Source organism: Marmota flaviventris, chromosome 2 (assembly GCF_047511675.1).
Source record: "Marmota flaviventris isolate mMarFla1 chromosome 2, mMarFla1.hap1, whole genome shotgun sequence".
Taxonomy (NCBI): domain Eukaryota; kingdom Metazoa; phylum Chordata; class Mammalia; order Rodentia; family Sciuridae; genus Marmota; species Marmota flaviventris.
In genome coordinates, this window is record NC_092499.1 from 51,093,461 (window position 1) to 51,118,184 (window position 24,724).

Here is a 24,724-nt window from a genome sequence, read left to right on the forward strand (position 1 = left end):
TGTACGTGTTCGGTACAAATGCAATTTTTTCCCATGTATTTTTGATCCATGTTAGGTTGAATGCACAGATGCAGAACCTACAGGTAGGGAGGACTGACTGTATATATCAAATTATTTTCTATCTTCCTGAAGGCCTTGTTTTCTGACATATTGGAGTACATCTGAATGCTTCCTTTGTTTGTTTGTTTAATTTGTGGTAATGAAGTTTCAGACAATGAAGTATGGTCTCCTCATTAATTCTGCTCTGTACACAGAATGTTCTGTCTCTCTACCCTCCTTCACTCTCCAGAGATGCCTTCCTTAATACCTTATCTAAGCAGACATTTTTATCTGTAGGAACTTATCACTACCAGAAGTTTTCTTGTTTATTTGTTTGCCTGTTCTTGTACCCTTCATTATGCATGCAAGGTCTGTGAGAGCAAGAACTTTGTCCTGTTCATTCCTGTATCTCCAGTCCCTCAGAGAGTGACTGACACACTATGGGCATTCAACCTGCTCTTCCTGGAGTGTGGGGTTTCTTTGAGAAAAAGTAAGCTCGCCAGTTCAAAGTTGATTCTCAAAAAACATTAATTTTCTTTCCTACCTACTGAAAAACTGATCAATTCAGTTCCCTGATTGGCACACACATATCGTTTTGATTGTAAAGGATGTTACATTCTATTATTTTAAAACACATAGTAGGGCTGGGGGTATATTTCAATGGTAGACCACTTGTTTAGTGTATATGAAGCCATCCCCTACACTAAAATAAAATAAAACCTATAGTAAGGAAAAATGACAATATGTTAAGTATTCTCTTTTTGTTCCTCGTAATCTACTGTTCAGTCTTTGCCCTCTACTGTGTCCTGGAACACAGACCTTAAGAACTACTTCACTGATATCTGGCTAGGCTTGGTCACTGGGAGGCACCATCAGGAGATCAGAAGTCAGAGCAGAGTGAGGTTCTCCTGAGTTCCTTTACTAAAGGCTTAAAGTTCCTGATGGGCAACCCTCTCCTGTATTCCTCAGGCAGGGGTCACCATTCTTTCATGCCTAGGGATGTAACATCCCTGTCAATTTCTCTTAACCCTATCCATACCTTTATAATCAGTTCCTTCATTAAATTCTCCTCCACATCACTGACATGTGCCATCTCTCAAAATTGAACTTTGATCTGTTTCCTAGAGGAACTCTGATTGATACAGACTGAATGAAGAAAGTGTGTGGAATTGCAACATGGGCTTCAGCAACACAAAACAACAAACACAAGGAGAGTCATGGAATGACTAAGATAAATGATAAGACAAACTGCACATTCTGTTTGCTTCTCTTTTTGTGCCTGTGGATCACAGCTTCTGAGGTTAGGCACTCTAGAAGCAGATGCTGAGAGGGAGATTGGGTTCAAGGGATCAATGAGAGGAAAGGGGAGAAAAGGGTAAAGGGGGAAGTCAAATTGCAAAATAGGACCTGCAAAATCTCAGTCAACCCAACAGGAAGCTCTGGATGAAAAATATCTGGAAGGTTCTCCCACATTAGGTTGAAATGACCATGCCTTTCACTCCCTCCTTTACTCAATAGATTTATTAGACCACCTAAGACGGAGCAATTTGGGGTAAGGGAAGTCACTGCACTGAGGCCAACCTTGACATACCTACCAGTTGGAAACAGTCTGCTAATTGTATTCCCCTTATCAGGGAAGAAGTCCCACCTTGAAGAGGGGTTTGGGGGGCAGTTTTCATGTCTTCCACATCAGTTTGAATCTCAGTCCCTCCTGGGCCTTATCTCTCAGTGCACACCTATTTGCCATGGGGATTGTTTCCAAAGGAATGTTCTCATGCCCCATTCCTACCATCCCTAGTAATGCCCCCCAGCTTAATCAGTTCATCTTATCCCAAGTACTTTCTAATTAAATTCTGTCTTATAAATTGCCAGAATGGTGGGCAGATGGAACTATCTTCCCATTTTAGGAAATTTGAGATAATAATAAGAAGGTACTAAATAACATCAGAAATAACATCTCTACCCCATTTGTGTATATGTGTCAAAATGCATTCTAGTGTCATCTATAATAAATTTTTTAAAAAATAGGAGACCAATAGAATAGAAGAAGGAGATTGGGGCAAGGAAGGAGGGAAAGGGGAGGTACTAGGGAATGAAATTGATCAAATTATGCTGTTTTATTGTGTGCACATATGAATATATTACAACAAATCCAACTTTTATGCATAATTATAATGCACCAATAAAAAGGAAAAAAATCTATACCATAAAATTAGCCAACTTAAAAAAAAAATAATAACATCACCTGAAAAACCAGCCTCTATCTCAGAGCAAAGCCTGTCCAAGGAAGGGACATGGCCTTTGTCCTTAGAAAAACCCACAGAGCACTCCTAAGCACATTCCCACCCTGCTAAGTTTATCTACAAATAACAGGAGAGATCTGCTGTGCCAGGTGTCCCTGACTCAGTCAGGCTAGGTGGGGATCCATAGCAACCCCCTAGCAGCCACCAATCAGCATGAGACAGGGAAATACCTGGGATGCCAGATGACCCCTCCCTATGGTGTTGAGAAACCCTGTAGTTCAGCACGAACACCCCTCTTGGCTTAAGCCAATCAGTTCAAATGAATACCCCTTACCCAACTTGTTCCCGCCAGTGAATGTGCTAATCATGTTTTAGAGTTGTTATTTGATTTTCCCGCGGTGTGTGATGATTTGCTAAGAGATGCTATGATGTATGTGGGGGTCCCTGCCTTCTCCAAAGAATGTATAAAACTGCTGCAAACCCTGGGCTCGGGGCCTCTCAGCGTCACCAGTTGCTGTGTGTGCACGCGGAGGACCAAGGTAGCTCACAATAAATACTTCTTTGCTGTTTACATCGATCTTGGTCTCCAGTGGTCTTTTAGGGGGGTCCCGAATTCGAGCATAACACACCAAGCATAGGAGTGAAGCACTCATGATCATTTTTATGTTCCCACAGGAAGACTTGTTCTGGGATTTTATCGCTAAGATACTATTGAGTAGCTCTGATGATTCATTCTTTTGCTTTATGAGGTAGGTGTTCTTACCTCCTGTTCCATTTGTGTAGAAGGATATTCTTTCAGTGTTCTTAGCTGAGTTATTACCAAGACACCTTCCTCAGGGTTAGCTTTATATATTTGAATATTGTTACATTTAATCTATCAAATACATCAGCAATTAGGTAATATATGTCTAAGTTACTATGACTATTATTTATAGTGAAATAGCCTTCTTTCTTTTTCAACTAAATGTGCTTGTCCTCTTTATGTATCCTTTCTTTACCTGGTTCTGTGAGAAACTGTTAATCAACATTGTTCTATCATACTTTTAAATATCTTGTTAAATGATATTTAAATGATGATCTGAACACAAAATGAGATCATGTGCATTAAATAGAAGAGTGTGAGAGCATTTCTAGTAGGAGCAAATCTCTCTGGGCTGGTATTGTAAGCAAGAATTTTCTCTACTCAAATCTCCTTTAGGCCAATCAACAGATGAATTTACATTTTACCGGGCTCATATTGTTCTTAATTTAGAACATGATTAATTAGTCCTAAATTTAGTCTTAATGTTTTTAATATTGAATATATAACAAGGATAATTAGGCTATATAAATTACTAGATATTCTTGATTTAATATTGGACTTGGTAATATAAATTATGCTAATAAACTTGGGCCAAATTTTGAAGCTGAAAAACTTGATTCTTCTTTAGATGTCTTTGGCATCATTGCTTATAGATTTTCAAAGGTATTACCTGCTGGGTACATGGCACATGCCTGTAATCCCAGAGGCTGGGGAGGCTGAGGTAGGAGGATCACGAGTTCAAAGCCAGCCTCAGCAGTGGCGAGACGCTAAGTGACTTAGTGAGACCTTGTCTCTAAATAAAATACAAACTAGGACTCAGGATGTGACTCAGTGTTTGAGTGCCCCTGAGATTTAATCCCCTGTATCAAAAAAAAAAAAAAAAAGAAAGAAAGAAAGAACCCACTTCTTTTTGTTTGTGAATGTGTGCAAATGATCTGTGTGCTCTGTTGCCAGCGAAATAACCCACAGGCATCTACTTTTTAGATTCTTTCAGAGGATGTAAAAATCTTAGCTCTGAGAGATCAGGCTTTGTACCTATCATTGATTTTTGAAAAACAAATACTTCCTTTTTTAGAATTTTGAAAGCAAAAGTCCTTCACGTTAGATTGCTCAGGTGCTGGGCATTTGTCTTAGTTCTGTCAAGCACTAGAGGGGAGTGTGGTGTCATACAAGTGCTGTCCTGAGCACCTACAGATCTAGGCAGTTTATTACACAAAAATTCTCATTATAGCACTTTGATTCTTTTTAAACCACAACAATATTCAAATGATTTGATTTTCACAGATTTATTATTATTTTTAAATGATATATACTCACCGATTTTAGAAAAAGAAAGCCACACAATATAGAAAATTAGAATGCCACCTGAAATCGTACTCCCCTATTTTTCAGCCATTTTATCTTAGTCTTGCTCGTACATGCTAGACAAATGCTCTATCACTGAGCTACATCCCAGCCCTGCATATAATTTTAAACACACAGAATAGTACTTTTCTTGCTATTTCTGCAGTAGTATTGTTATAAACTAAGTAGACATCTTTCCACAGCTTGATTCTTGGTGGTAAATCACCATGGTTACCAGTGTGAAGTATCACAATGCCTAGGTTTAAATTTCTTCTCCATGTACTATATGACATTGGGACTTCCTGTCTCTATGTGCCTGAATTCCCTCATATGCAAATATGGAGATAATAATATTGCCTACCCAATAGAGTTGATATAGGTTAAATCAGATCATATATCTACATACTTAAGATGGTACATGAAACAGTGAATAGTTACTACATTTTAAATATTACTCTTAGCTAAACACAGTTATAGTTTCATAGTAACACTGAAGAGCTTTTTAAAATATTAAAATAGAATTTTTTTTCAGATACTTTTCATTATATTGCTGTTTCTACTTAAACTATATACTTTGTCTGTTGATGCTGGGATTTTCATGTAGCAAATACTTGGTTTGTACTTGTTGACTAATCTACCCAAAGACTGTAACTGTTTTTGTGAAGGTCCGCTTGAGAACCATCCTGTCAAATGTGAGGTAACTTTAAGTGAGACTGTTGTACATGGGCTGCCTTTATGAGACATTAGTCCAACTACAATCCTCTGTTAATTATTAAGCCTTACGTATTATCTGGATACCACAGATTGAGAACACAGTGTTTGCTCAAGTTAAACTTACAGATAGAAAAATGTAGCTATCAGGGGACTAAAAACCAAAAGATCTTTGCTGTTTAATGAAGACAGTAGAATATCTCCTGTTTTGGCTGGCTTGTCTACAACCTAAATAACTGGTTTAGATCTCATTTGGAATTCCTGGTTTCTTGTTTTAGCATGGCGGAACTTGCTGTTCACAGAATCCTTCTTTTGGTTATTTCACTGACAAAGTGTCTGGAGGGTACAAAACTGCTGGCAGAACTTAAAAAATGTGGTGACCTGGAATGTGAAAGTAAGTTCATTTTTCTTTTCATTCTACTCTTAAATTGAGGCTCTGAAATCACATAAATGTTTTTTGTGGGCATTTGTGATAAAAAATGAACCTTAATATAATTGTGAAATATTTGAATTATAAGTATAGCCCAGTATAAAAGAAAAATTCTGGAAGAAAAGCATTTTTTAATAATATTTAATATAAGCATACAAAGGACAAATATCAGATTGATACAGAAGTATATCAGAGTTAAATAATAGAAATCCATACCTCAAACACAAATCAATCAGTTCTTTTAAAAAGATAAATATAATTGATTTGAATAAAAAAGACATCAGGCCGTTGGATAGTTCTTTATTTATAAAATTTCTACTATTTAGTTTCTATTTCATATGAGTCTCATAAATTTTCTAAAAAACTTTTTATTGGGCTGGGGATGTGGCTCAAGCAGTAGCGCACTCACCTGGCATGCGTGCGGCCTGGGTTCGATCCTCAGCACCACATACAAACAAAGATGTTGCGTTCTCCGAAAACTAAAAAAAAATAAATAAATATTAAAAAATTCTCTCTCTCTCTCTCTCTAAAAAAAAATAATAGTTAAAAAAAATAAAAATAAAAAACTTTTTATTTAAAAAAATCTGTCTAAACTTTATCAAATATTAATCATTTCTGTATTTATTATATAAAAGTATTGAAGTAAATCTTACAATATAAATATAACTTTATTTTTTTTTAAGAGAGAGAGAGAATTTTAATATTTATTTTTTAGTTATCGGCGGACACAACATCTTTGTTTGTATGTGGTGCTGAGGATCGAACCCGGGCCACACACATGCCAGTAGAGCGCGATACCGCTTGAGCCACATCCCCAGCCCCTAATTTTATACTATTAAATACCAGTAAACTTTTTTGATTTACTGTGAGGAAAAATTAATTTCCATTTTATTGTTTGAGAACTTATTTTTTGTGTTATTAGCATTATGTTTAAAATAAATGAATCCTCATATAGTATAGTTGCTGAAAAGTCTTTCTTTCCAATATGTGATTTATGTCCAATTTGCAACATACATATTTTTAGCAGTGCAAAATATTATTAATGTAAACATGAATAATTTATAAGTAAAATTTTTATGAGTAAACATTTTTCTCAAGCTTTGGGTAAATAATTTAATATGCAAAGAAGTATATTAAATAGCATATTATAATAATAAACCCTCTTCCCCTATTTATGCTGTAATATAACCCATTTTAGTATCCTTGGGGCCTGACAGAACATGAAAAAAGTACACTCCAACATTTAGTAAGTTATAAGGTTATTTTAACTTTAATTGTATGGCTTTAAAATATTTAAAAATTAAAAAAAATATTTTAAAATTTTACATGTTAATATCATTATGATAGTTAATGCATGCATACTGCCTTGTATGATTCTAGCATATGTAGTTATGGTTCATAGTTACTGAGGGTCTACTGTGTGCTGGGTCTGGGGGGTAGGTGGTTGCCTACCCATATTCATTCTACTTAATGATAACAAGACATATCAATATGAAATAGTAAATAGTGATATAACACAATAAGGGTAATAGCCCTAAGTCTGTGTTTTTTTTTTTTAAAGAGAGAGACAGAGAATTTTAATATTTATTTTTTAGTTATCAGTGGACACAACATCTTTGTTTGTATATGGTGCTGAGGATCGAACCCGGGCTCACGCTACCGCTTGAGCCACATCCCCAGCCCCTTAAGTCTGTGTTTTAAAGTAATAGGAAGGAGATCTTTTTAAATAGGGAAGGGGGGACTAGATCATGGATGTCCTTGAATACCAAGCCCAAACACCTGGGCTTGAGGGTGTGTGCTGTGGGAAGTGTATATAGGTTTTTGTGACCATAAATGACATAAAAGAATTAGCATTTGTAAATACATAGAATGATGAAGATCAGAGAAAGGGAAATCAGATAGGCTAAATGATTAGGACTGCCTTGGAGAGGAATTAGGATATGAGTGAAGCATGTAGAGATAGAGAAGAATTTTTCTTTCTTTCTTTCTTTTTTTTTTAATATTTTTTAGTTGTTGATAGACCTTTATTTTATTTACTTATTTATACGTGGTGCTGAGATTGAACCCAATGCTGCACACGTGCTAGGCAAGCACTCTACCACTGAGCCCAATTCCAGCCCCCTCTTTTTTTGTTTTTTGATTCAAGGATTAAACTCAGGTGCTTTGACACTGAGCCACATTCCCAGCCCTTTCAATTTTTTAAAAAATAATTTTTAGTAGTTGATGGACCTTTATTTATTTGTATGTGGTGCTGAGAATCGAACCCAGTGCATCACACATCCTAGGCAAGCGCACTACCACTGAGCCACAACCCTAGCCCAGTTTTTCATTTTGAGACAAGGTCTAGTTAAGTTGCTGAGGGTCTCCCTTAGCTGCTGAGGCTGGCATCAAACTTGTGATCCTTCTGCTTCAACCTCTGAGTTGCTGGGATTACAGGTGTATGTCACCATGGCCAGCTTGGGAGGGTTTCTAGGCTGATCCAAGAGCAGAAATAGAAGCTCAGAATAAGACAGGTGGTGCTGCAGTGAAAGAAAGGGAGGGAGGGAGGGAATGTCGATGCACATCTGGCTCCACCAGAGTTGTATGACTAATTCTCTAAGCCTTAACTAAAGGCTCACTTGTTAGACCAAGATTTCTTTACAGACCTATTTTGAGGATTTAATAAATAAAATGAAAGTGGTTATCATAATGTTTGGAAATATAGTAGGTACAAGAAAGAAAACTAACTTTCCTTTTCAGCAGATTGGATAATGGTAATGAAATATTCCAGGGACAACAGTTTTATAACCTTGATTGTAGCCCTAAGTCTGTGTTTTAAAGTAATAGGAAGGAGATCTTTTTAAATAGGGAAGGGGGACTAGATCATGGATGTCCTTGAATACCAAGCCAAAACACCTGGGTTTGAGGCTGTGTGCTGTGGGAAATGTATATAGGTTTTTGTGACCATAAATGACATAAAAGAATTAGCATTTGTAAATATATAGAATGGATTAGAGGAGAGCAAAATGGAAGAAGGAAAAATAACATTTTAATTTAAAGTATGTTTTTCTTTTTATGTTTACATAGCTTTAATAAGCAGAGTTGTAGCCATGAGAGATTACACAGGACCTGATTGCCTATTCCTGAACTTCACTAAGGGAGAAGAAATATCTGTTTATGTTAAACTTGCAGGACAAAGAGAAGATTTGTGGGCAGGAAGTGTAAGTAACCAGACTTATGAACTGAATACAGAATAAATAACCAACTTAGACAAGGATGCTTCTTTTTTGCCTTTAAAGGAACTCTGGGATTTCAAAGTATTGTAAAAACATTAAAAGCCCCTAATATTTAAACAAACAAAAGTGGTTATGTTCATTGGTGGTTCCAATATTTCCATAAAAGAGGCTTTTGGAAAGATAGCCTGATTGAGATGGAAGACAAAGAGAATGTCTTGAAATTATTTTTTGTATAACATGCATATATTTTAAACTTAGCTTTTATTTTTATTTGGGGAGACTTTAGGGGTGCTGTTGTAGATTATGGGGTGGGTAGGCAATTCCAGCTATCTGTTAGTGTTGCCATGTCAAGTTGGGGAGAGACTGGGAAGTTTTAGTTAATGGGATTATCTTGTTTTTCTAAACAAAAGGTTGAGTTGTTTTTGAAAAGATCATCAGAAAGGTTGGTAGCCTAGGGAAGCAAGGTTCATGCGTTTTTATGAAAAATAAAATAACAACTGGGAGACACTTTTATTGTAACAGTGCTGAATTAGAGGACCAAAGCAAGTAAGTTTTTTTTATTTGGTGCAAACTCTTAGTACACTGACATTTCTAGAAGGGCAACATCTTGCATGTGCTTTAACCAGGTTAAGAGAATCTCTGTTACCAAGTCAATCCCAGGGAAGTTGAATTGGACTAAATCTTATCTTGATGACTCCTGGGCCTTTACTATTTTCATGAATCTATCTGTGGCTCTTCCCTGAGCATTACATCTTGAAAATGCTGACTATGTCACAGCTCTGTCTACCATGGCTATTGCCGCCACTGTCTTGCCTTTTGATATTCCAGATCTACTAGTGTAAATCTATGGTTGACCTGTTCAACAAGATCATTAAAGAACAGAGGGAGAGAATGAAAGAGAGAGAGAGGAGGAAAGTATGATTATATGGTGCAGTTTTTGTTTGAAACAGTAGAATTTTAGAGTTTGGCTCAGTGTGTTCTTAAATTAATGTTATTCTTTTGAATAATAAAAGAATATGGTTTTACTCATTTTTTAGATGGTATTTGATAGCCAATTAATGTTTTGTGATTTGACTTAGATAAAAGCCAAGGACATGGTATAAAATCAAACTCAATAGTTATTATTGCTTTGATCACTCCTCCTTGGTAATTTTTGTTCTTCATTTTGATAGAAAGGAAAGAACTTTGGGTTTTTTCCCAGAGATGCAGTCCAGATTGAAGAGGTATTCATATCTGAAGAGGTTGAAATATCAACTAAAGTGAGTAAATTCATTCTCAGCTATGAATTTAATTTAAAATTTCTTGGCCAAAACAGTTTTTCTTAGTACAAGTGTCCATTGATTGTGTGTCTCATATAGTAAATGTATAAAATAGTTGGTCTGTGGACTTACCTTAGGAAGAGTTCGACGATATGAGTAAAATTAGGTAAGACAAAATTGATGATAAAGATTCTGCTTTTAGAACAATTCATAGGTGATAGTTAAAAGCATGAATTCTAGAGATGGATTGAATTTAAAGCCTGACTCAGATACTTACTAGTTATGTGGCTCTCCCTGTCTCAATTTCTTCATCTGCAACATGGGAGTGATGAGTATAACATAGTGCTTCCTCAAATTTATTGAGGAATACATGATCATATATAAAAAGTACATAGACACTTAGTAAGTACTGTATAGATGTTAGAGACAATTACTTAATACTCCTGTGCTACTAGGACCAGAGTTTATTTCCCAACCTATTCCCTAGGTCTCAAATTTGTACCTCTTTTGCTGTTGGAGTTTTTAATGAGCTTAGTAATGTTGATCTTAATAATAATAAAGGGACTCAGAAAGTAACTTTAAAAAAATTTTTTTAGTTGTAGATGGGACTCTATATCTTTATTTTTATTTATTTATTTTTATGTGGTGCTGGGGATTGAACCCAGTGCCTTACATGGGCCAGGCAAGTGCTTTACCAGTGGGCTACAACCTCAGCCCAGAAAGTAACTTTTTAATATATGAACATGATTAGCCCATTTAATTCAGATTTCAGGTTTGGCCAATTTATTGCAAATAAGGTCAGTGTGATGTGAGCCTATCTAGTTAAACCAATTATCTATTGTCTGGCTTTTTCCCAACACAAACTCAGGGATTAACTGTCCATTTATTGTATAATAATTGGTCCTGTCAGTTCTATTACTATAATGTATCTGCAGCACACTGTCTTCTGCTAATTTCTGCTCTCCCTATAGCACTAATCCAAGGCATCATCCTCACTTGATTGGAATGCTACCATACCATTCTAACTTTTCTTGCCTCTTCTTTTGCCTTCTTCTAATCCATTCTCTAATGATCATATAAAAACAAAAACACACACACAAAAAAAATGAGATGTTTACATGTTCTGTCACTGCCCTGCAGATTCCTGCTTCCTGCCATTCCTCTCATTCACCATTCTCCTGATCTAACAGGCCTTTGGATCATTCTTAGAGCATGAAAAGCTCAGGGACCCAAATAGGTTTTTTTCTTTTTTGTTTGAATGCTTTCTCCAAATTCTTCACCTTGCTAGTTCCTTTATATCCTTTAGGTCACAGTTTAAACATCATTAAGGTTTTCTGCCTCCCAATGTGGGGAAAAAGGCACACTCATACATTGCTGGTGGGACTGCAAACCGGTGCAGCCAATATGGAAAGCAGTATGGAGATACCTTGGAAAACTGGGAATGGAACTACCATTTGACCCAGCTATCCCTCTCCTCTGTCTATACCCAAAGGACTTAAAAACAGCATACTACAGGGACACAACCACATCAATGTTTATAGCAGCACAATTCACAATAGCTAAACTGTGGAACCAACCTAGATGCCCCTCAGTGGATGAATGGATAAAAAAAAAAAATGTGGTGTATATACACAATGGAATGTTACTCAGCAATAAAAGAGAATAAAATCATGGCACTTGCAGGTAAATGGATGGCATTGGGGAAAATAGTGCTAAGTGAAGTTAGCCAACCCCCCCCCAAAAAAAAACAAATGCTGGATGTTTTCTCTGATATAAGGTGACTGACCCATAATGGGGTAAGGAGAGAGGGAGCATGGGAGGAATAGACAAACTCTAGATAGGGCAGAGGAGTGGGAGGAAAAGGGAAGGGAGTAGGGGGTTAGCAATGATGGTGGAATGTGATAGACATCATTATCCAAAGTGCATGTATGAAGACATGAATTGGTGTGAACATACTTTATATACAACCAGAGATATGAAAAATTGTGCTCTAATGTGTAATAAGAATTATAATGGGGGCTGGGGATGTGGCTCAAGCAGTAGCGGGCTCGCCTGGCATGCGTGCGGCCCGGGTTCGATCCTCAGCACCACATACAAACAAAGATGTTGTGTCCGCCGAAAACTAAAAAATAAATATTAGAAATTCTCTCTCTCTCTCTCTCTCTCTCTCTCTCTCTCTCTCTCTCACACACTCTCTAAAAAAAAAAAAAGAAAAAAAAGAGCTAATACAGACGTAATACAATGCATTTCACTTGCATTGTATTATATAACACAATACAAATTAAAAAAAAAAAAGAATTATAATGCATTCCACTGTCATGTATTTTAAAAATAAAATCAATTAAATATTTTTTTTAAAAAAGTTTTCTGCCTCCCAGAAAACTTTTAGGATAATAGGCACATACCTGGATTGTGATGGTAACAACAGTATATTCATTTGTTCCAACCCAGAAAAATACATAAGGTAATTCTGTGCAACTTTTTGATAGTCTTCCATACAGCTGGGGGGAAAAAGTATGCTGAGTTTACAAAGAAAAACAAACAACAACAAAATCTTCAGAGAGGCTTTCCATGATTCTAAAGGAATTATTCCTTAAGTGCTTTATTTATTTATTTATTTTTTTAATAATGGGCATCAAACCTGCTTAACCATCCCTGGATCTTTTTATATTTTATTTAGAGACAGGGTCTTGCTAAATTGCTGAGACAGGCTTTGAACTCCTGATCCTCCTGCCTCCGCCTCCCAATCCACTGGGATTACAGGAATTTTTGCTTCTTAATGATACCACCGGTTATCGTTATCGTGACAAGTTCTGTTCCCTCACATGTTGAAGTGTAATATTAGAGAAGCATGCCGAGGCAAGCATATGAAACAGAGTTTATTTAAAAAGGGGTTAACATAGACTTCTCCCAGGAAGGAGAAGGGGGCCATAGCTGGTATCCTGGTATCCCAAGAAGTGAAAAGTGTTCTGCCTTTTTTATAGGTTTTAGGCTGTTGTTCTCCTGCTCTCTTCCCCTTATCTCTCTCCTTCTTGACTAGGCCCAGGAGATGCTCAGTGGGATGGCCAAAAGGTGGAAAGCAGATGGGTTGGAGTGATCTGGGCAGGAAGGGGGCATAATTAACAACTCCCTGTAGGGAGGGACAGGTTACCTTAGCAACAGGTTGGAGCAAGGGCAGGTTATCCTGATAATAAAGGTGGAGAAATGACTCTGAAGGAATTAACATCTCAATTCTTCATTCTCTGGATCCAACCCTTGCCTTTCTGCCTATCTAATTTTGGCTTCATTAATGTGATTTTCTTTCATGGCACTAATTGCAATTTACAACTACCTTTTTTTTTTTTTAATTGCTTACTGTAGAACCCTAACATCTAGCATGGTAGCATAATAAAAGAAAAGGGCCTGGATTCTTTTGTTTTGTTGAGATTGTGACCTTGCTGTGTTGCCCAGGCTGGTCTTGAACTCCTAATCCCTTTTTCTCAGCCTCCTGAATAGCCAGATTACAGGCACCCACTAATATGCCCACCTCACCCAGATTCTTGTATCAAATTCCTTAGGAAACAGACACTGAGGCATGTTTTCTGAGGAGTACCGTTGTGCACAGTACTTGTAAGGCAACAAAAGGAAAACAGGATTGGGCTGACAGAAGCTGAAAAGTCATGCAGTTAAAATAAAGGTAGCCTTGGATTCCATAAGGAGCTCTGAGGTTAGAGTTATCCTGAACATAAATAAGAGCATTGGGCCATCTACCCTTATAATACTGCAGCAGAAGTAACTTTTTCTGGAATAGTTTAACTTTGAGCTGGGTGAGGCTAATATGTACTGGAGACAGTTACTATTCGAAACACTTGACTCATTTAATACTTAAAAGGAAGAGGACTATCATTGTTCCCATCTTACAGATCAGGAGAAGGAGGCATAAAAAGGTCATATAATTCATCCAAGGTCACAGAGCTAATAGATGACAAGATCCAATGTCTGTTCTTAGTCACCTACTATTCTGTAGTGTCAAACATATATTATAAAATTGCAATTCTGAAGTTTTTTCCTCAAAAATCTAAACTTTATCCTCATTTTATAATGGTAATAGCCAAAGAGGAGCCCACACCACTATTTCTAAATTTCAGGTTTTTAAAAAGTGACTTCTTAATTTTTTTTTCTTTATGATTTTGTTGCTCTGTGAGATAAGCAAATAAAGCCTCACTGTCATTGGTTATATGTAAAAGCCGAATAAGGACATCTGAATGTTTTAGTACAGCTTTTAACCAGGGCTTCATACTTCAGCATCACAGGTCTATCTAAGCTGTGATAATACGTAGTAAAATTCCCTACTGTCTTGTCTGTTCTTGCTGCTGTACCAGAATACCAGAGATTGGGAAACTTTAAAAAAAATTTTTTTTTAGTTATAGATGAACACAGTACCTTTATTTAATATATTTATTTTTATTTGGTGCTGAGGATCGAACCCAGTGCCTCACACATGCTAGGCAAGCACTCTACCACTGAGCCACAACCCCAGCCTGAGACTGGGAAACTTTTAAAGGGAAGAAATTTATTTTTCACAGTTCTAAAAACCAGGAGGAAGTCCAATATCAAGAGACCCGCATCTGGTGAGGGTTTTCTTTCTGCATCGTTCCATGGTGGCAGGTGAGAGGATGAGAGAGGACATGAGAGAGCAAGAAGGGGTTGAGTTCATACTTCAGAGAAGGAAGTCACTCCTGGGATACATGGTAGGATGAATACACTCCTACCATAGCAAAATTTATCCATTCTCTCTGCTCTCATGGTCTAATTACTTCTCCTTTGGTCCCATCTCCTAACACTGTTGCATTGAGAATTAAATTTCCACCACAGGCTTTTTGGTGAATACATTTAAACCATAGCAGTCTCTCATATCACCACACAGACACATGTATCCTCTCAGTATAATCTTCAGATGTGCAATATTTTGTGAATCTGCATGCCTTTTCTTCAAGAGCTTATTTATAGAATATACTTGAAGCATGATTCTCTCTTCTTCTCAACTATTTAATAATTCAGAAACTGTAATGTAAAAGAATTTTCATTATAAAAAGAGAAAAGAAAGAAAAAACTGGATCTTCATTTAGGTTTATATTATTAACCTTTAGAAGTCAGTTGTGATGTGTTTGAGATTAGAAGATCTGATTTTAGTTTTTGCTCTGAAGTTGAGCTTATTGTTTTGTCTTGGGAAAATCATAGTCATCCTTTTTAAATGGTACAGAGAGAATGAGGAGCTTTAGTACATTTATGTGAAATGCAATTTTTTTTTTCTTTTAGGAATCTGACTTTCTTTGTCTCCTTGGAGTAAGTTACATATTTGAAAATAAAGATAGGGAGTTTAACAGTCACAGTGGTGAAAATATGTATCCATATGAAGAAGAGCAAAAATATAGTATATATGGAAGTGATTTCCAGATAGAATCTGAATTTTATGCAATTTCTGAAGGCCAATTTCCCACATCAGAGTCTTCTGAAGATATTAGAAATGACTGGGAAGAAGCCAAAACTGGAAGTGTGAAACAGGATCACGTTCCAGAAGTGGATCATATCTCATCACCCTTAACTGAAGTACAAGGATGGTTTGGACTGAGAAAGGAACATGGTGAAGAAAAGCCTCTTGAATCAGTCATTGAACCTGTGCAAGGAAGCTCATTTCAAAGTAGAAAAATAACAGTGGGAGATGAAAATAACCTAGAGGAATTAAATAATGGTGAGCCCCGAACTGAACATAAGCGAGAACCTGAATCAGAATTTGATTCAGTACCAAAGGAACAGTTGGCACTAGCACTGGAGTCAGAGCATGTACTCAAACCCCAAGCCAATGGTTGGTTTGGTGGTGAATTTACAAGTAAATCTGACCACGATAATGAACAGGAAATAAAAATGATAAAAACTATGGAAACAGAGGATCAAATAGATAAGGAAAAAGTCTTAGAGAAAACAGATGATTCTTACACCATAGCATATTTTACAAAGTTATTCTATAATTTTGATAACCCTTGGAGCTTCCAGAACATTCCAAAGGAAACAGAGTTGCCATTTCCCAAACAGATACTGGATCAAAGTAATATGGTTGAAAATAATGAAAGAGAAGAATTTTCTGGAGAAAATGATCCTAGAGATAATATGAAAGATCTCACAATGTTGAAAAACAGATATTATCAATCAGGTTGGTATGAAGATATTTATAATTTATTCATTAACATAATTTTTTTATTTTAATTTTTTTAGTTGTAGATGGGCACAGTACCTTAATTTTATTTATTTTTATATGTTGCTGAGGATCGGATCCAGTGACTTACATGTGCTAGGCAAGCACTCTATCACTGAGCCACAATCCCAGCCCGACATAATTTCTTTCTTTTTTTTTTTTTTAATGTTTTTTAAAGAGAGAGAGAATTTTTTAATATTTATGTTTCAGTTTTCGGCAGACACAACATCTTTGTTTGTATGTGGTGCTGAGGATCGAACCCGGGCCACACCCATGCCAGGCGAGTGCGCTACCGCTTGAGCCACATCCCCAGCCCCCCCGACATAATTTTTTTCAACATTTATTTTTTAATTGTAGTTGGTCAGAAAACCTTTATTTTATTTATTTACTTTTATGTGGTGCTGAGGATCGAACCCAGGGCCTCACACATGCTAAGCATGCACTCTACCACTGAGCCATAATCCCAGCCCCACAATTTATTTAAGTACAAATTGGATAAAAAAACAGTCCAGGAAACCATGTTGTTCAAAATATTCAATAATTAGCACCAACCACTCTTTTATAAATTTCTAGTTTACTGTGGAACTTAGATTATAATCTTATAAGGCAAAATCCCATGGGAAAAAGAATAACTGGAGAAATATTGATGTTCTAAGAAGATCCTAAGGTATTTTACAGAAACTTTATTATCAAATTGATATATGTAAATAGGTTTAAATTTTTAAATAGCACTAAGCCATTTTTTAAAAGCAATTTATTTCGTATTCTTCTTTCCTGAACTCTCCAAGTGCTATGGGGGTCCTCAGATCTTTTGAGGAGTTCCGAAAGGAGGCTTTACATGTGTTCATAAGCCATTCTGTTGTTGTCACAATGGGGCAGTTATATCAGGTTCTCTCTGACTCCAGCTCTCACCAGATGATTCTCCATGACCCTAAACCCCTTGAAGGAATCAAAACTGTTGTGTTTCTGGTCATCCCAGGAAGCTGGGTTTCTGTCTACCGGGAGATAACCCACAGTACATGGGCCTCCAAAGCGATTTGTGTACTATGGGTTAGCTTCTGACCTTTCCCCTCAGATCTCATAAATTGAGATCAAAAGTCAGAAAGGGAGCATCTACCTGATCAGTCCTCCTCCTCTCTACCAAGATCCTCCTTCTGCCCTTTATCCTTTGCCACCTTAAGGCAACTTTAGATCCTTGGAGCCAGGACAATTGCAAATCTCCATCTCAGAAGGAGCTGTTCCTTCACATTTGTTTGTCTGCAAGATCAATTTGAGTGCTTTTTCCTGATACAAGAACTGGGTGTCCTAAAGGCATATGGAAATTTGTATAGGAACAGGATTCCAGTGAAAAGTTTGCTTTGATTGTTCTCTTAGGCTCATTGAAAATCTTAGAACTGAGATTCTGTGGAGCACAATATAACGTAAGGGTCCAAGTAATAAATAAGACAAATTGAGCCTTAAAAGAAGTGAAATTATTTGTAAGATGAAAAAAAAAAAAAAAAAAAAAAAAAAGCAATTTCTATTGCTTCTATTCCAATCCCACCTCTGTCCCAGAAAAAATAATTTGTTTTTGTTTTTTTTAAACATTTTTTTTGGAAGTGGTTGGAAACAATACTTTTATTTTATTTATTTATTTTTATGTGGTGCTGAGGATTGAACCCAGGGCCTTGCATGTGCTAGATGAGCGCTCCACCGCTGAGCCACAATACCAGCCCCAATAATTTGTTTTTGATGTTTTGAAAATCAAATCTTTTTAGTATTTTTCTTTAGTTTTCTAAATATAATCTTTTTATTATTCTGTTTTTATTAATCTATTTTATACAAAGTCTTTTGACTTCCTGTTCTGATAAATGAAGATTTTTGCTTATTTATACTCATTTTTTATTTTTTTTTATTTTTTAAGAGAGAGAGAGAGAATTTTTTAATATTTATTTTTTAGTTCTCGGCGGACACAACATCTTTGTTTGTATGTGGTGCTGAGGATGGAACCCAGGCCGCACGCGTGCCAGGCGAGCGCGCTACCTCCTGAGCCACATCCCCAGCCCTGAAACTTGCTTTAATTGGAAAAATTGCATAAGAAAATGGAATCAGATCCTAAATCAATATTTTTGAAAGGCAGAGACTTGAGATAATGGTATTTACAGAAACACTATGCTGGTATAGATATTTATAAGAGAAAGCAGGGAATTTTTTTGTATTACAACATTAATGCCTATTTTACAAAGGGACTCCAACTGAGTTCATTTCAAAGAACTGTCAAATATCAAAAAATATTATTTTGGGGGCTGGGGTTGTGGTTCAGTGGTAGAGCACTCGCCTAGCACACCTGAGGCACTGGGTTCGATTCTCAGCATCTCATAAAAATAAAATAAAGTTATTGTGTCCACCTACAACTAAAATATATTTTTAAAAAATCATTTTGTTTGATTTAAAATTGTGCCACGAATTATAAGGAAATTGCATGTCTGTATCTAATGTATATTTTAAAGTCAGTTTAAGTTATGAAAAATTATATCTCAAAATTATAATTAAATATAAAAATGCTATAAGAAGTATCCATTTTTCTTTATATTTATTTCAAATGCAGTTTAAAACAGTATTTTGATGGGGCTGGGGATGTGGCTCAAGCGGTATCGCGCTCGCCTGCCATGTGTGCGGCCCGGGTTCGATCCTCAGCACCACACACAAACAAAGATGTTGTGTCTGCCGAGAACTGAAAAATAAATATTAAAAAAATTCTCTCCCTCTCTCCCCTCTTTCTTTAAAAAAAACAGTATTTTGAAAAAATCAATATAGACTCATATAAATTTGAATATAAATAGTCCTTTTTCCCTAATTTAAAAAAAAAAAATTTTTAAATTTTACTGGGGATTGAACCCAGGTACATTTAACCACCGAGCCACATCCATAGCCTTTTTAAAAATGTTTTATTTTTTTATGGTTCTGAGGATTGAACCCAGGGCCTTGTTCATACCAGGCAAGCACTCTACCAACTGAATTATATCCCCAGCCTTATTTTGAGACAGGGTCTCACTAAGTCCTTAGGGCCTTGCTAAATTGAAGAGGCTGGGTTTCATTTTGTAATCCTCTGGCCTCAGCCTCCTGAGTCCCTGGGATTATAGGTGAACGCCACTGCACCCAGCTTCCTAAAGTCTTTAAGTATTGTTGAAGATCGCTATTTTGATCCCTGTATTTACAACAATTTTAGGATATTCAGACTCCCGACTTTGGTTGCTGCAGTCATAGCATTTTCCAGGCTGAGGTAAGAGGGTGCCTTAAGTCCAGGAGTTTGAGACCAGCCTGAACAGAGCAAGATGCCCACTCAAACAAAACAAAACAAAATGCCCTGGGTTTGAGCCAGGCATGGTGGCTGTTTTAGTCAGCTTTTTGCTGCTATGACTAAAGGACCTGACCAGCACAATTATAGAGGACAAAAGTTTATTTGAGGGCTTGTAGTTTCAGAGGTCTTAGTCCTTGGAAAGACGGCTCCATTCCTAGAGGCTGAACATCATGGTGGGAGAGAGTGGCAGAGGGAAGCAGCTTATTTCATCAGGAAGCAGAGAGTCTCCACTCTCAAGATACAAAATATATACCCCATAGCCACATGCTATCACCTCGGTTACCATTCAGTTAATTCCTATCAGAGGATTAAATCAGACTCTTACAACCCAATAATTTCTACTCTGAACCTTCTTGTATTATCTCACATGTGAGCTTTTGGGGGACACCTCACATCCAAACCATAACAATGGCACATGTCTATCATTCTAGCTACTCCAGAGGCAAAGGCAGGAGGATTGTAAATTCAAGGCCAGCCTCAGCAATTTAACAAGCTTCCATCTCAAAAAAAAAAAAAAAAAGAGGAAGAAAAGGGTTGGGGTTGTGGTTCAGTGATACAACTAGGAGCCCTCAGGAGACCCTAGGTTCAATACCTAGCACCATAAACAACAACAAAGTCAAAACATAAATCAAACAAATAAAAGTATTGGCTTAATTGTTCTTTACTGCTAACTTCCACAGGTGATATTATTAAATGACTGATATGTGTTTCTTCATTTGGGACTTTCATCTTTTATTAAACAATGCTAAATAAGTGACAGCATCAAAGTATTGTTAAGAATTATTAAGGGAGGGCTGAGGTTGTGGCTCAGTGGTAGAGTGCTTGCCTAGCACCTAGCACCCTGGGTTCCATCCTCAGCACTACATAAAAATGAATAAGTAAATAAAGGTATTCTGTCCAACTACTATATGTATACATATATATAGTAGTTATATATATATTTGTTATATATATTTATATATATATAAATATATATATATATTATATATATTTTTATATATATATATATATATTTGTTAACTCAAATATATATATATATATATAAATATATATATGTTATATATATATATATATATATATATATATAAATATATATATGTTATATATATATATATATATATATATATATATATATATATATATATATATTTGTTAACTCAAAGACCAGAATTAGATATGGAATATTCATTTACTACTTAATGTTGCTTTCAAGCCTATACTGATACTTCTTTTTTTAATCCTTGTCTTAAAAAGTCAAAGTAACTGAGAAGTAGATTTCACAGATCACTTGAAATCTATACTTCGAATAGGGCTATTAGAACTGAAACCCATACACAACTTGTTTCATTATACTCAATTCAATCAAGTGATCAGATTAAACTACATTTGAAAATTTAATGGATTATCTTTTCTTTCCTTTTTTTTTCTTTTTTTAATTCAATTTTGCAGCAGTGGGGATTGAACCTGGGAACATTTACCATGGTGTTACCCCTCATCCCTTTTTAGATTTTATTTTGAGACAGGAGCTCACTAAGTTGCCCAGGCTCATCTAAAACTTGTAATATTTCTGCCTCACCCTTCCAAGTTGCTGGGATTATAGGTGTGTGCCACAAACACAGCATCAGGTCAAATTGAACTTTTAAAAAGTAAATTGATGGTTATTTTGAACTGACATAGACAAAATTATATGATACAATATTACAAACATGGCAACTTTTGATCTAGAGATGGGTCAAATTTGAAATTTTAAAAGTGATTTTGGGAAAGGTAATACTTTTTAAATGAAGGTTGAGAGATATGAATAAGTATTCTAAAGTTGAATTCAGGCATATTATAGTTCATTTAAAGATGTAATTTGTAGCATAAAAGCATAAAAGTCAGGATTATTTTATTTAATCCTGTATAAGCATTGTTTAATTGCAGTATTTTCCCTTAAGTAATAATTATTTTATCATTTGGATAACATGGATTTTTATCTAATAGTGCAGATTTACCTGCTTTTTGTAAAAACAAAGAAACAAACAAAAAATAGGAGATATATTTGATTGTGGGATTTAAAAAGCTGTTAAAAACCTGGGTATGTTGGCATATGCCTATAATCCCAGCAATTTGGGAAGCTAAGGTAGGATGATCACAAGTTTCAAATTAGCCTCAACAATTTAGCAAGGCCCTAAGCAATTTAGTGAGATCCTGCCTCAAAATAAAAAATAAAAAGGGTTGAATATAGCTCAGTGGTAAAGGGCCCCTGGGTTAAATCTCAAGTACTCCCCACCAAAAAGAAAAAGTTGAGTGTCAACATAAAGTAGCTGTAGATACTATAAATAATTTTGGTCATTTTGATTCTTTAACAGCTAAAATAAGAAAAAATATTTCTCATTGATTTTCTTGAAAGGCAGAAATATGTATTTTTGCAATGGTATCTAGATATTATACCTTCTTGGATGATAAATGTATCTAACAGGAATGAAATCCTAAGGGGACTATGTATTATCTTATTCTTAACCATAAGCTTATATGGTTCCACAGAGTGTTGACAGTTATGTTAGTTTTAGGTTTTTTTTTTAACATACTTTTTAGGATTAAAGGCAATGTAGAAATAGAATTGCATACAGTTTTTGTGATTCTTCCTTGGACACAAGGAATAAAGGAAAGGCTGTACAGTAGATTGAATAAAGGTGCCTCAAATGTGTCAAAGTTTCTCAAATGTGTCAAAGTTTTAACCTCTGGGCACTGTGACTTTGGAGATGTGCCTAAGGATCTGGGATGGAGAGATTATATTTTATGGGCCCAAAATAATCACAAGAATGAGGCAGGAGGGTCAAAATAAGAGAGACAGGTTAGAGGATGGATTCTGCTGGCTTTGAAAGTGAATGGTGCTGTGAACAAAGGAATGCTGGAGGCATCTAGAAGACAGAAAACACAAGGAAAATGATTCTCTTTTAGAGCTTCTGGAAGAATGCAGCCCTGCCAATACCTTCTGACCTTTTGTACTCTGAGAGAGAAAATTTGTATTACTTAAGCCACCAAGTTTGTGATAGTTTGTTACATCAGCAACAGGCATTAATATACAGACTACAAATTTATGTTTTAATGCATTATTTATCAAACAAATTGTCACAATGATCACAAAGGTTCAAAGAATGACCTCCTAGAAAATAAAAGGGAAGCCCACAACAATGTAGGTATTTCTAAAAAGACATTTCTTTGTATTTGTTTGCAGATATGATCGCTCAAATAAAGTTACCTATGAAAATTCATGAAGAAGTATTTTTTGAAACCTCATCCAAAAATGATGAAAAATCAAAACCATCAGTGGACTTTGAAGGATCTGCTCAGGTGGAAATAGACAGATCCATGGAAAATCCCCTGTTAAACAGCCAGATGGTTTTAACTGATAGCTCTTTGTCTTCTCAAAATTACATTCCTCTAAATGGTAAGAAACAGGTTATTGTTTTCTAATTTCTCAGTTAAGGAACAAATTAGGATCAGCAGTTATATGTCAAATATTAATATATTTATTTATAACTCCACAGAAAATGCTACTGAGTTTCAGATTCTGAAATACATATTTCAAATTAATGTTTATGAGTTCATGAATTCTGCACTTTCACTGGTTATAATTCTTACAGAAAGGGTAAGTTGGCCTTTTAAATCTTTCAAAATAATTTACTATTTTACTAAATATTAGAGCAGCTTCAAAATGTTTTTTCAATCTTTCTTTTTTAAAATTATTTTAATTAGGTAAAAATGACAGCAGAATGCATTTTGATTTATTATACACAATTGCAGCAAAACTCTTCATTTCTCTGGTTGTACACATTGTAGTGTCACAGCATAAGTCCAGTCACACATGTACCTAGGGAAATGATGTCCATCTCATTCCACCATCTTTCCTGCCCCCATGTTCCATCCCTTCCCTCTCTCTCCTTTGCCCAAAGTTCCTCCATTCTTCCCATGTCCTCCTCCCATTCTGTATCAGCATCTACTTATCAGAGAGAACATTTGACCTTTGGTTGTTGGGATTGATTTACTTCATTTAGCATGATATTCTCCAACTCCATCCATTTACCTGCAAATACCATAATTATTTGATTGTTTTAATGCTGAGTAATATTCCTTTGTGTGTATGCATATGTGTGTACATACATACATATATTGTAAGGGACCGGTGAACGCGGAGGAAGAGACCACCAAGAGACTGACTCATGCAACAGCAAAAGGGGGTTTATTGCAGATCCAGCATGCTGGGGCTCTGTGCTCACTCAAGGAGGGAGAGCAGCCCAGAGCCCTGAGCAGGGGTTGAGCAGTGTTTAAGTACACTCTTTTTAGGGAAGGCAGGGACTTTACATACATCACAGTCTCCTTTAACAAATCACCATACACCGCGGGAGAATCAAACAACAATTCTTAAACATGATTAGTACATCCATTGGCAGGAACAGGTCGGGTGGGGGTGATAGGTCAGTCCTAAGAAGGGGGTTATATTCAAACTGATTGGTTTGGGCCCTGAATGCCTACGTGCCAAACTGCACAGGGCCCAGGTTATTTAACAACTAAATGGTCAGGGGGAATATCTACTGGGCAGTCCCGTGAATTGTCCTAACAGCTACAGGAATTTCAGGTTTTGAGTGTAGCATAGGAACTTAACAATACCTGGTCTTTTACATTTTAACTCAGGCTTTGCAGCTTAGAAGCTTTACAATGCCTGGTCTTTAACTTCAGTTTCTTTTATCCTTTATATATATATATATATATATATATATATATATATATATATATATATATATATATATATAGATCTATCTATCTATCTATCTATCTATCTATCTATCTATCTATCTATCTATCTTTCTCACAGTTTGTTTATCCATTCATCTATTGAAGGGCATTTAGGTTGCTTCCACAGTTTAGCTATGGTAAATTGAGTTGTTATGAACATTAATGTGGCTGTGTTACTATAGTATGGTGATTTTAAGTCCTTTGGATATAGACCAAGGAGTGGTATAGCTGGGTCAAATGGTGGTTCCATTCCAAGTTTTCTATGGAATCTCCATGCTGCTTTCCAGAGTGGTTGCACCAATTTGCAGTCCAACCAGCAATGTATGAGTA

The 24,724-nt window shown here is 36.0% G+C and overlaps 1 protein-coding gene across 1 annotated transcript in view; it reads left to right on the plus strand.

The window, feature by feature from the left end:
- Positions 1-2,963: 2,963 nt before the first annotated feature.
- The window catches only part of Mia2 (MIA SH3 domain ER export factor 2), a 106,108-nt gene continuing 84,347 nt past the window's right edge, over positions 2,964-24,724 (plus strand). The window contains exons 1-7 of the mRNA XM_071607855.1: positions 2,964-3,031; positions 5,418-5,533; positions 8,636-8,769; positions 9,957-10,043; positions 15,342-16,233; positions 22,836-23,048; positions 23,149-23,249. Of these exons, the coding sequence (XP_071463956.1) occupies positions 3,027-3,031; positions 5,418-5,533; positions 8,636-8,769; positions 9,957-10,043; positions 15,342-16,233; positions 22,836-23,048; positions 23,149-23,249 (1,548 nt within the window). The 5' untranslated portion in view covers positions 2,964-3,026. The remainder of the gene's footprint in view (positions 3,032-5,417; positions 5,534-8,635; positions 8,770-9,956; positions 10,044-15,341; positions 16,234-22,835; positions 23,049-23,148; positions 23,250-24,724) is intronic.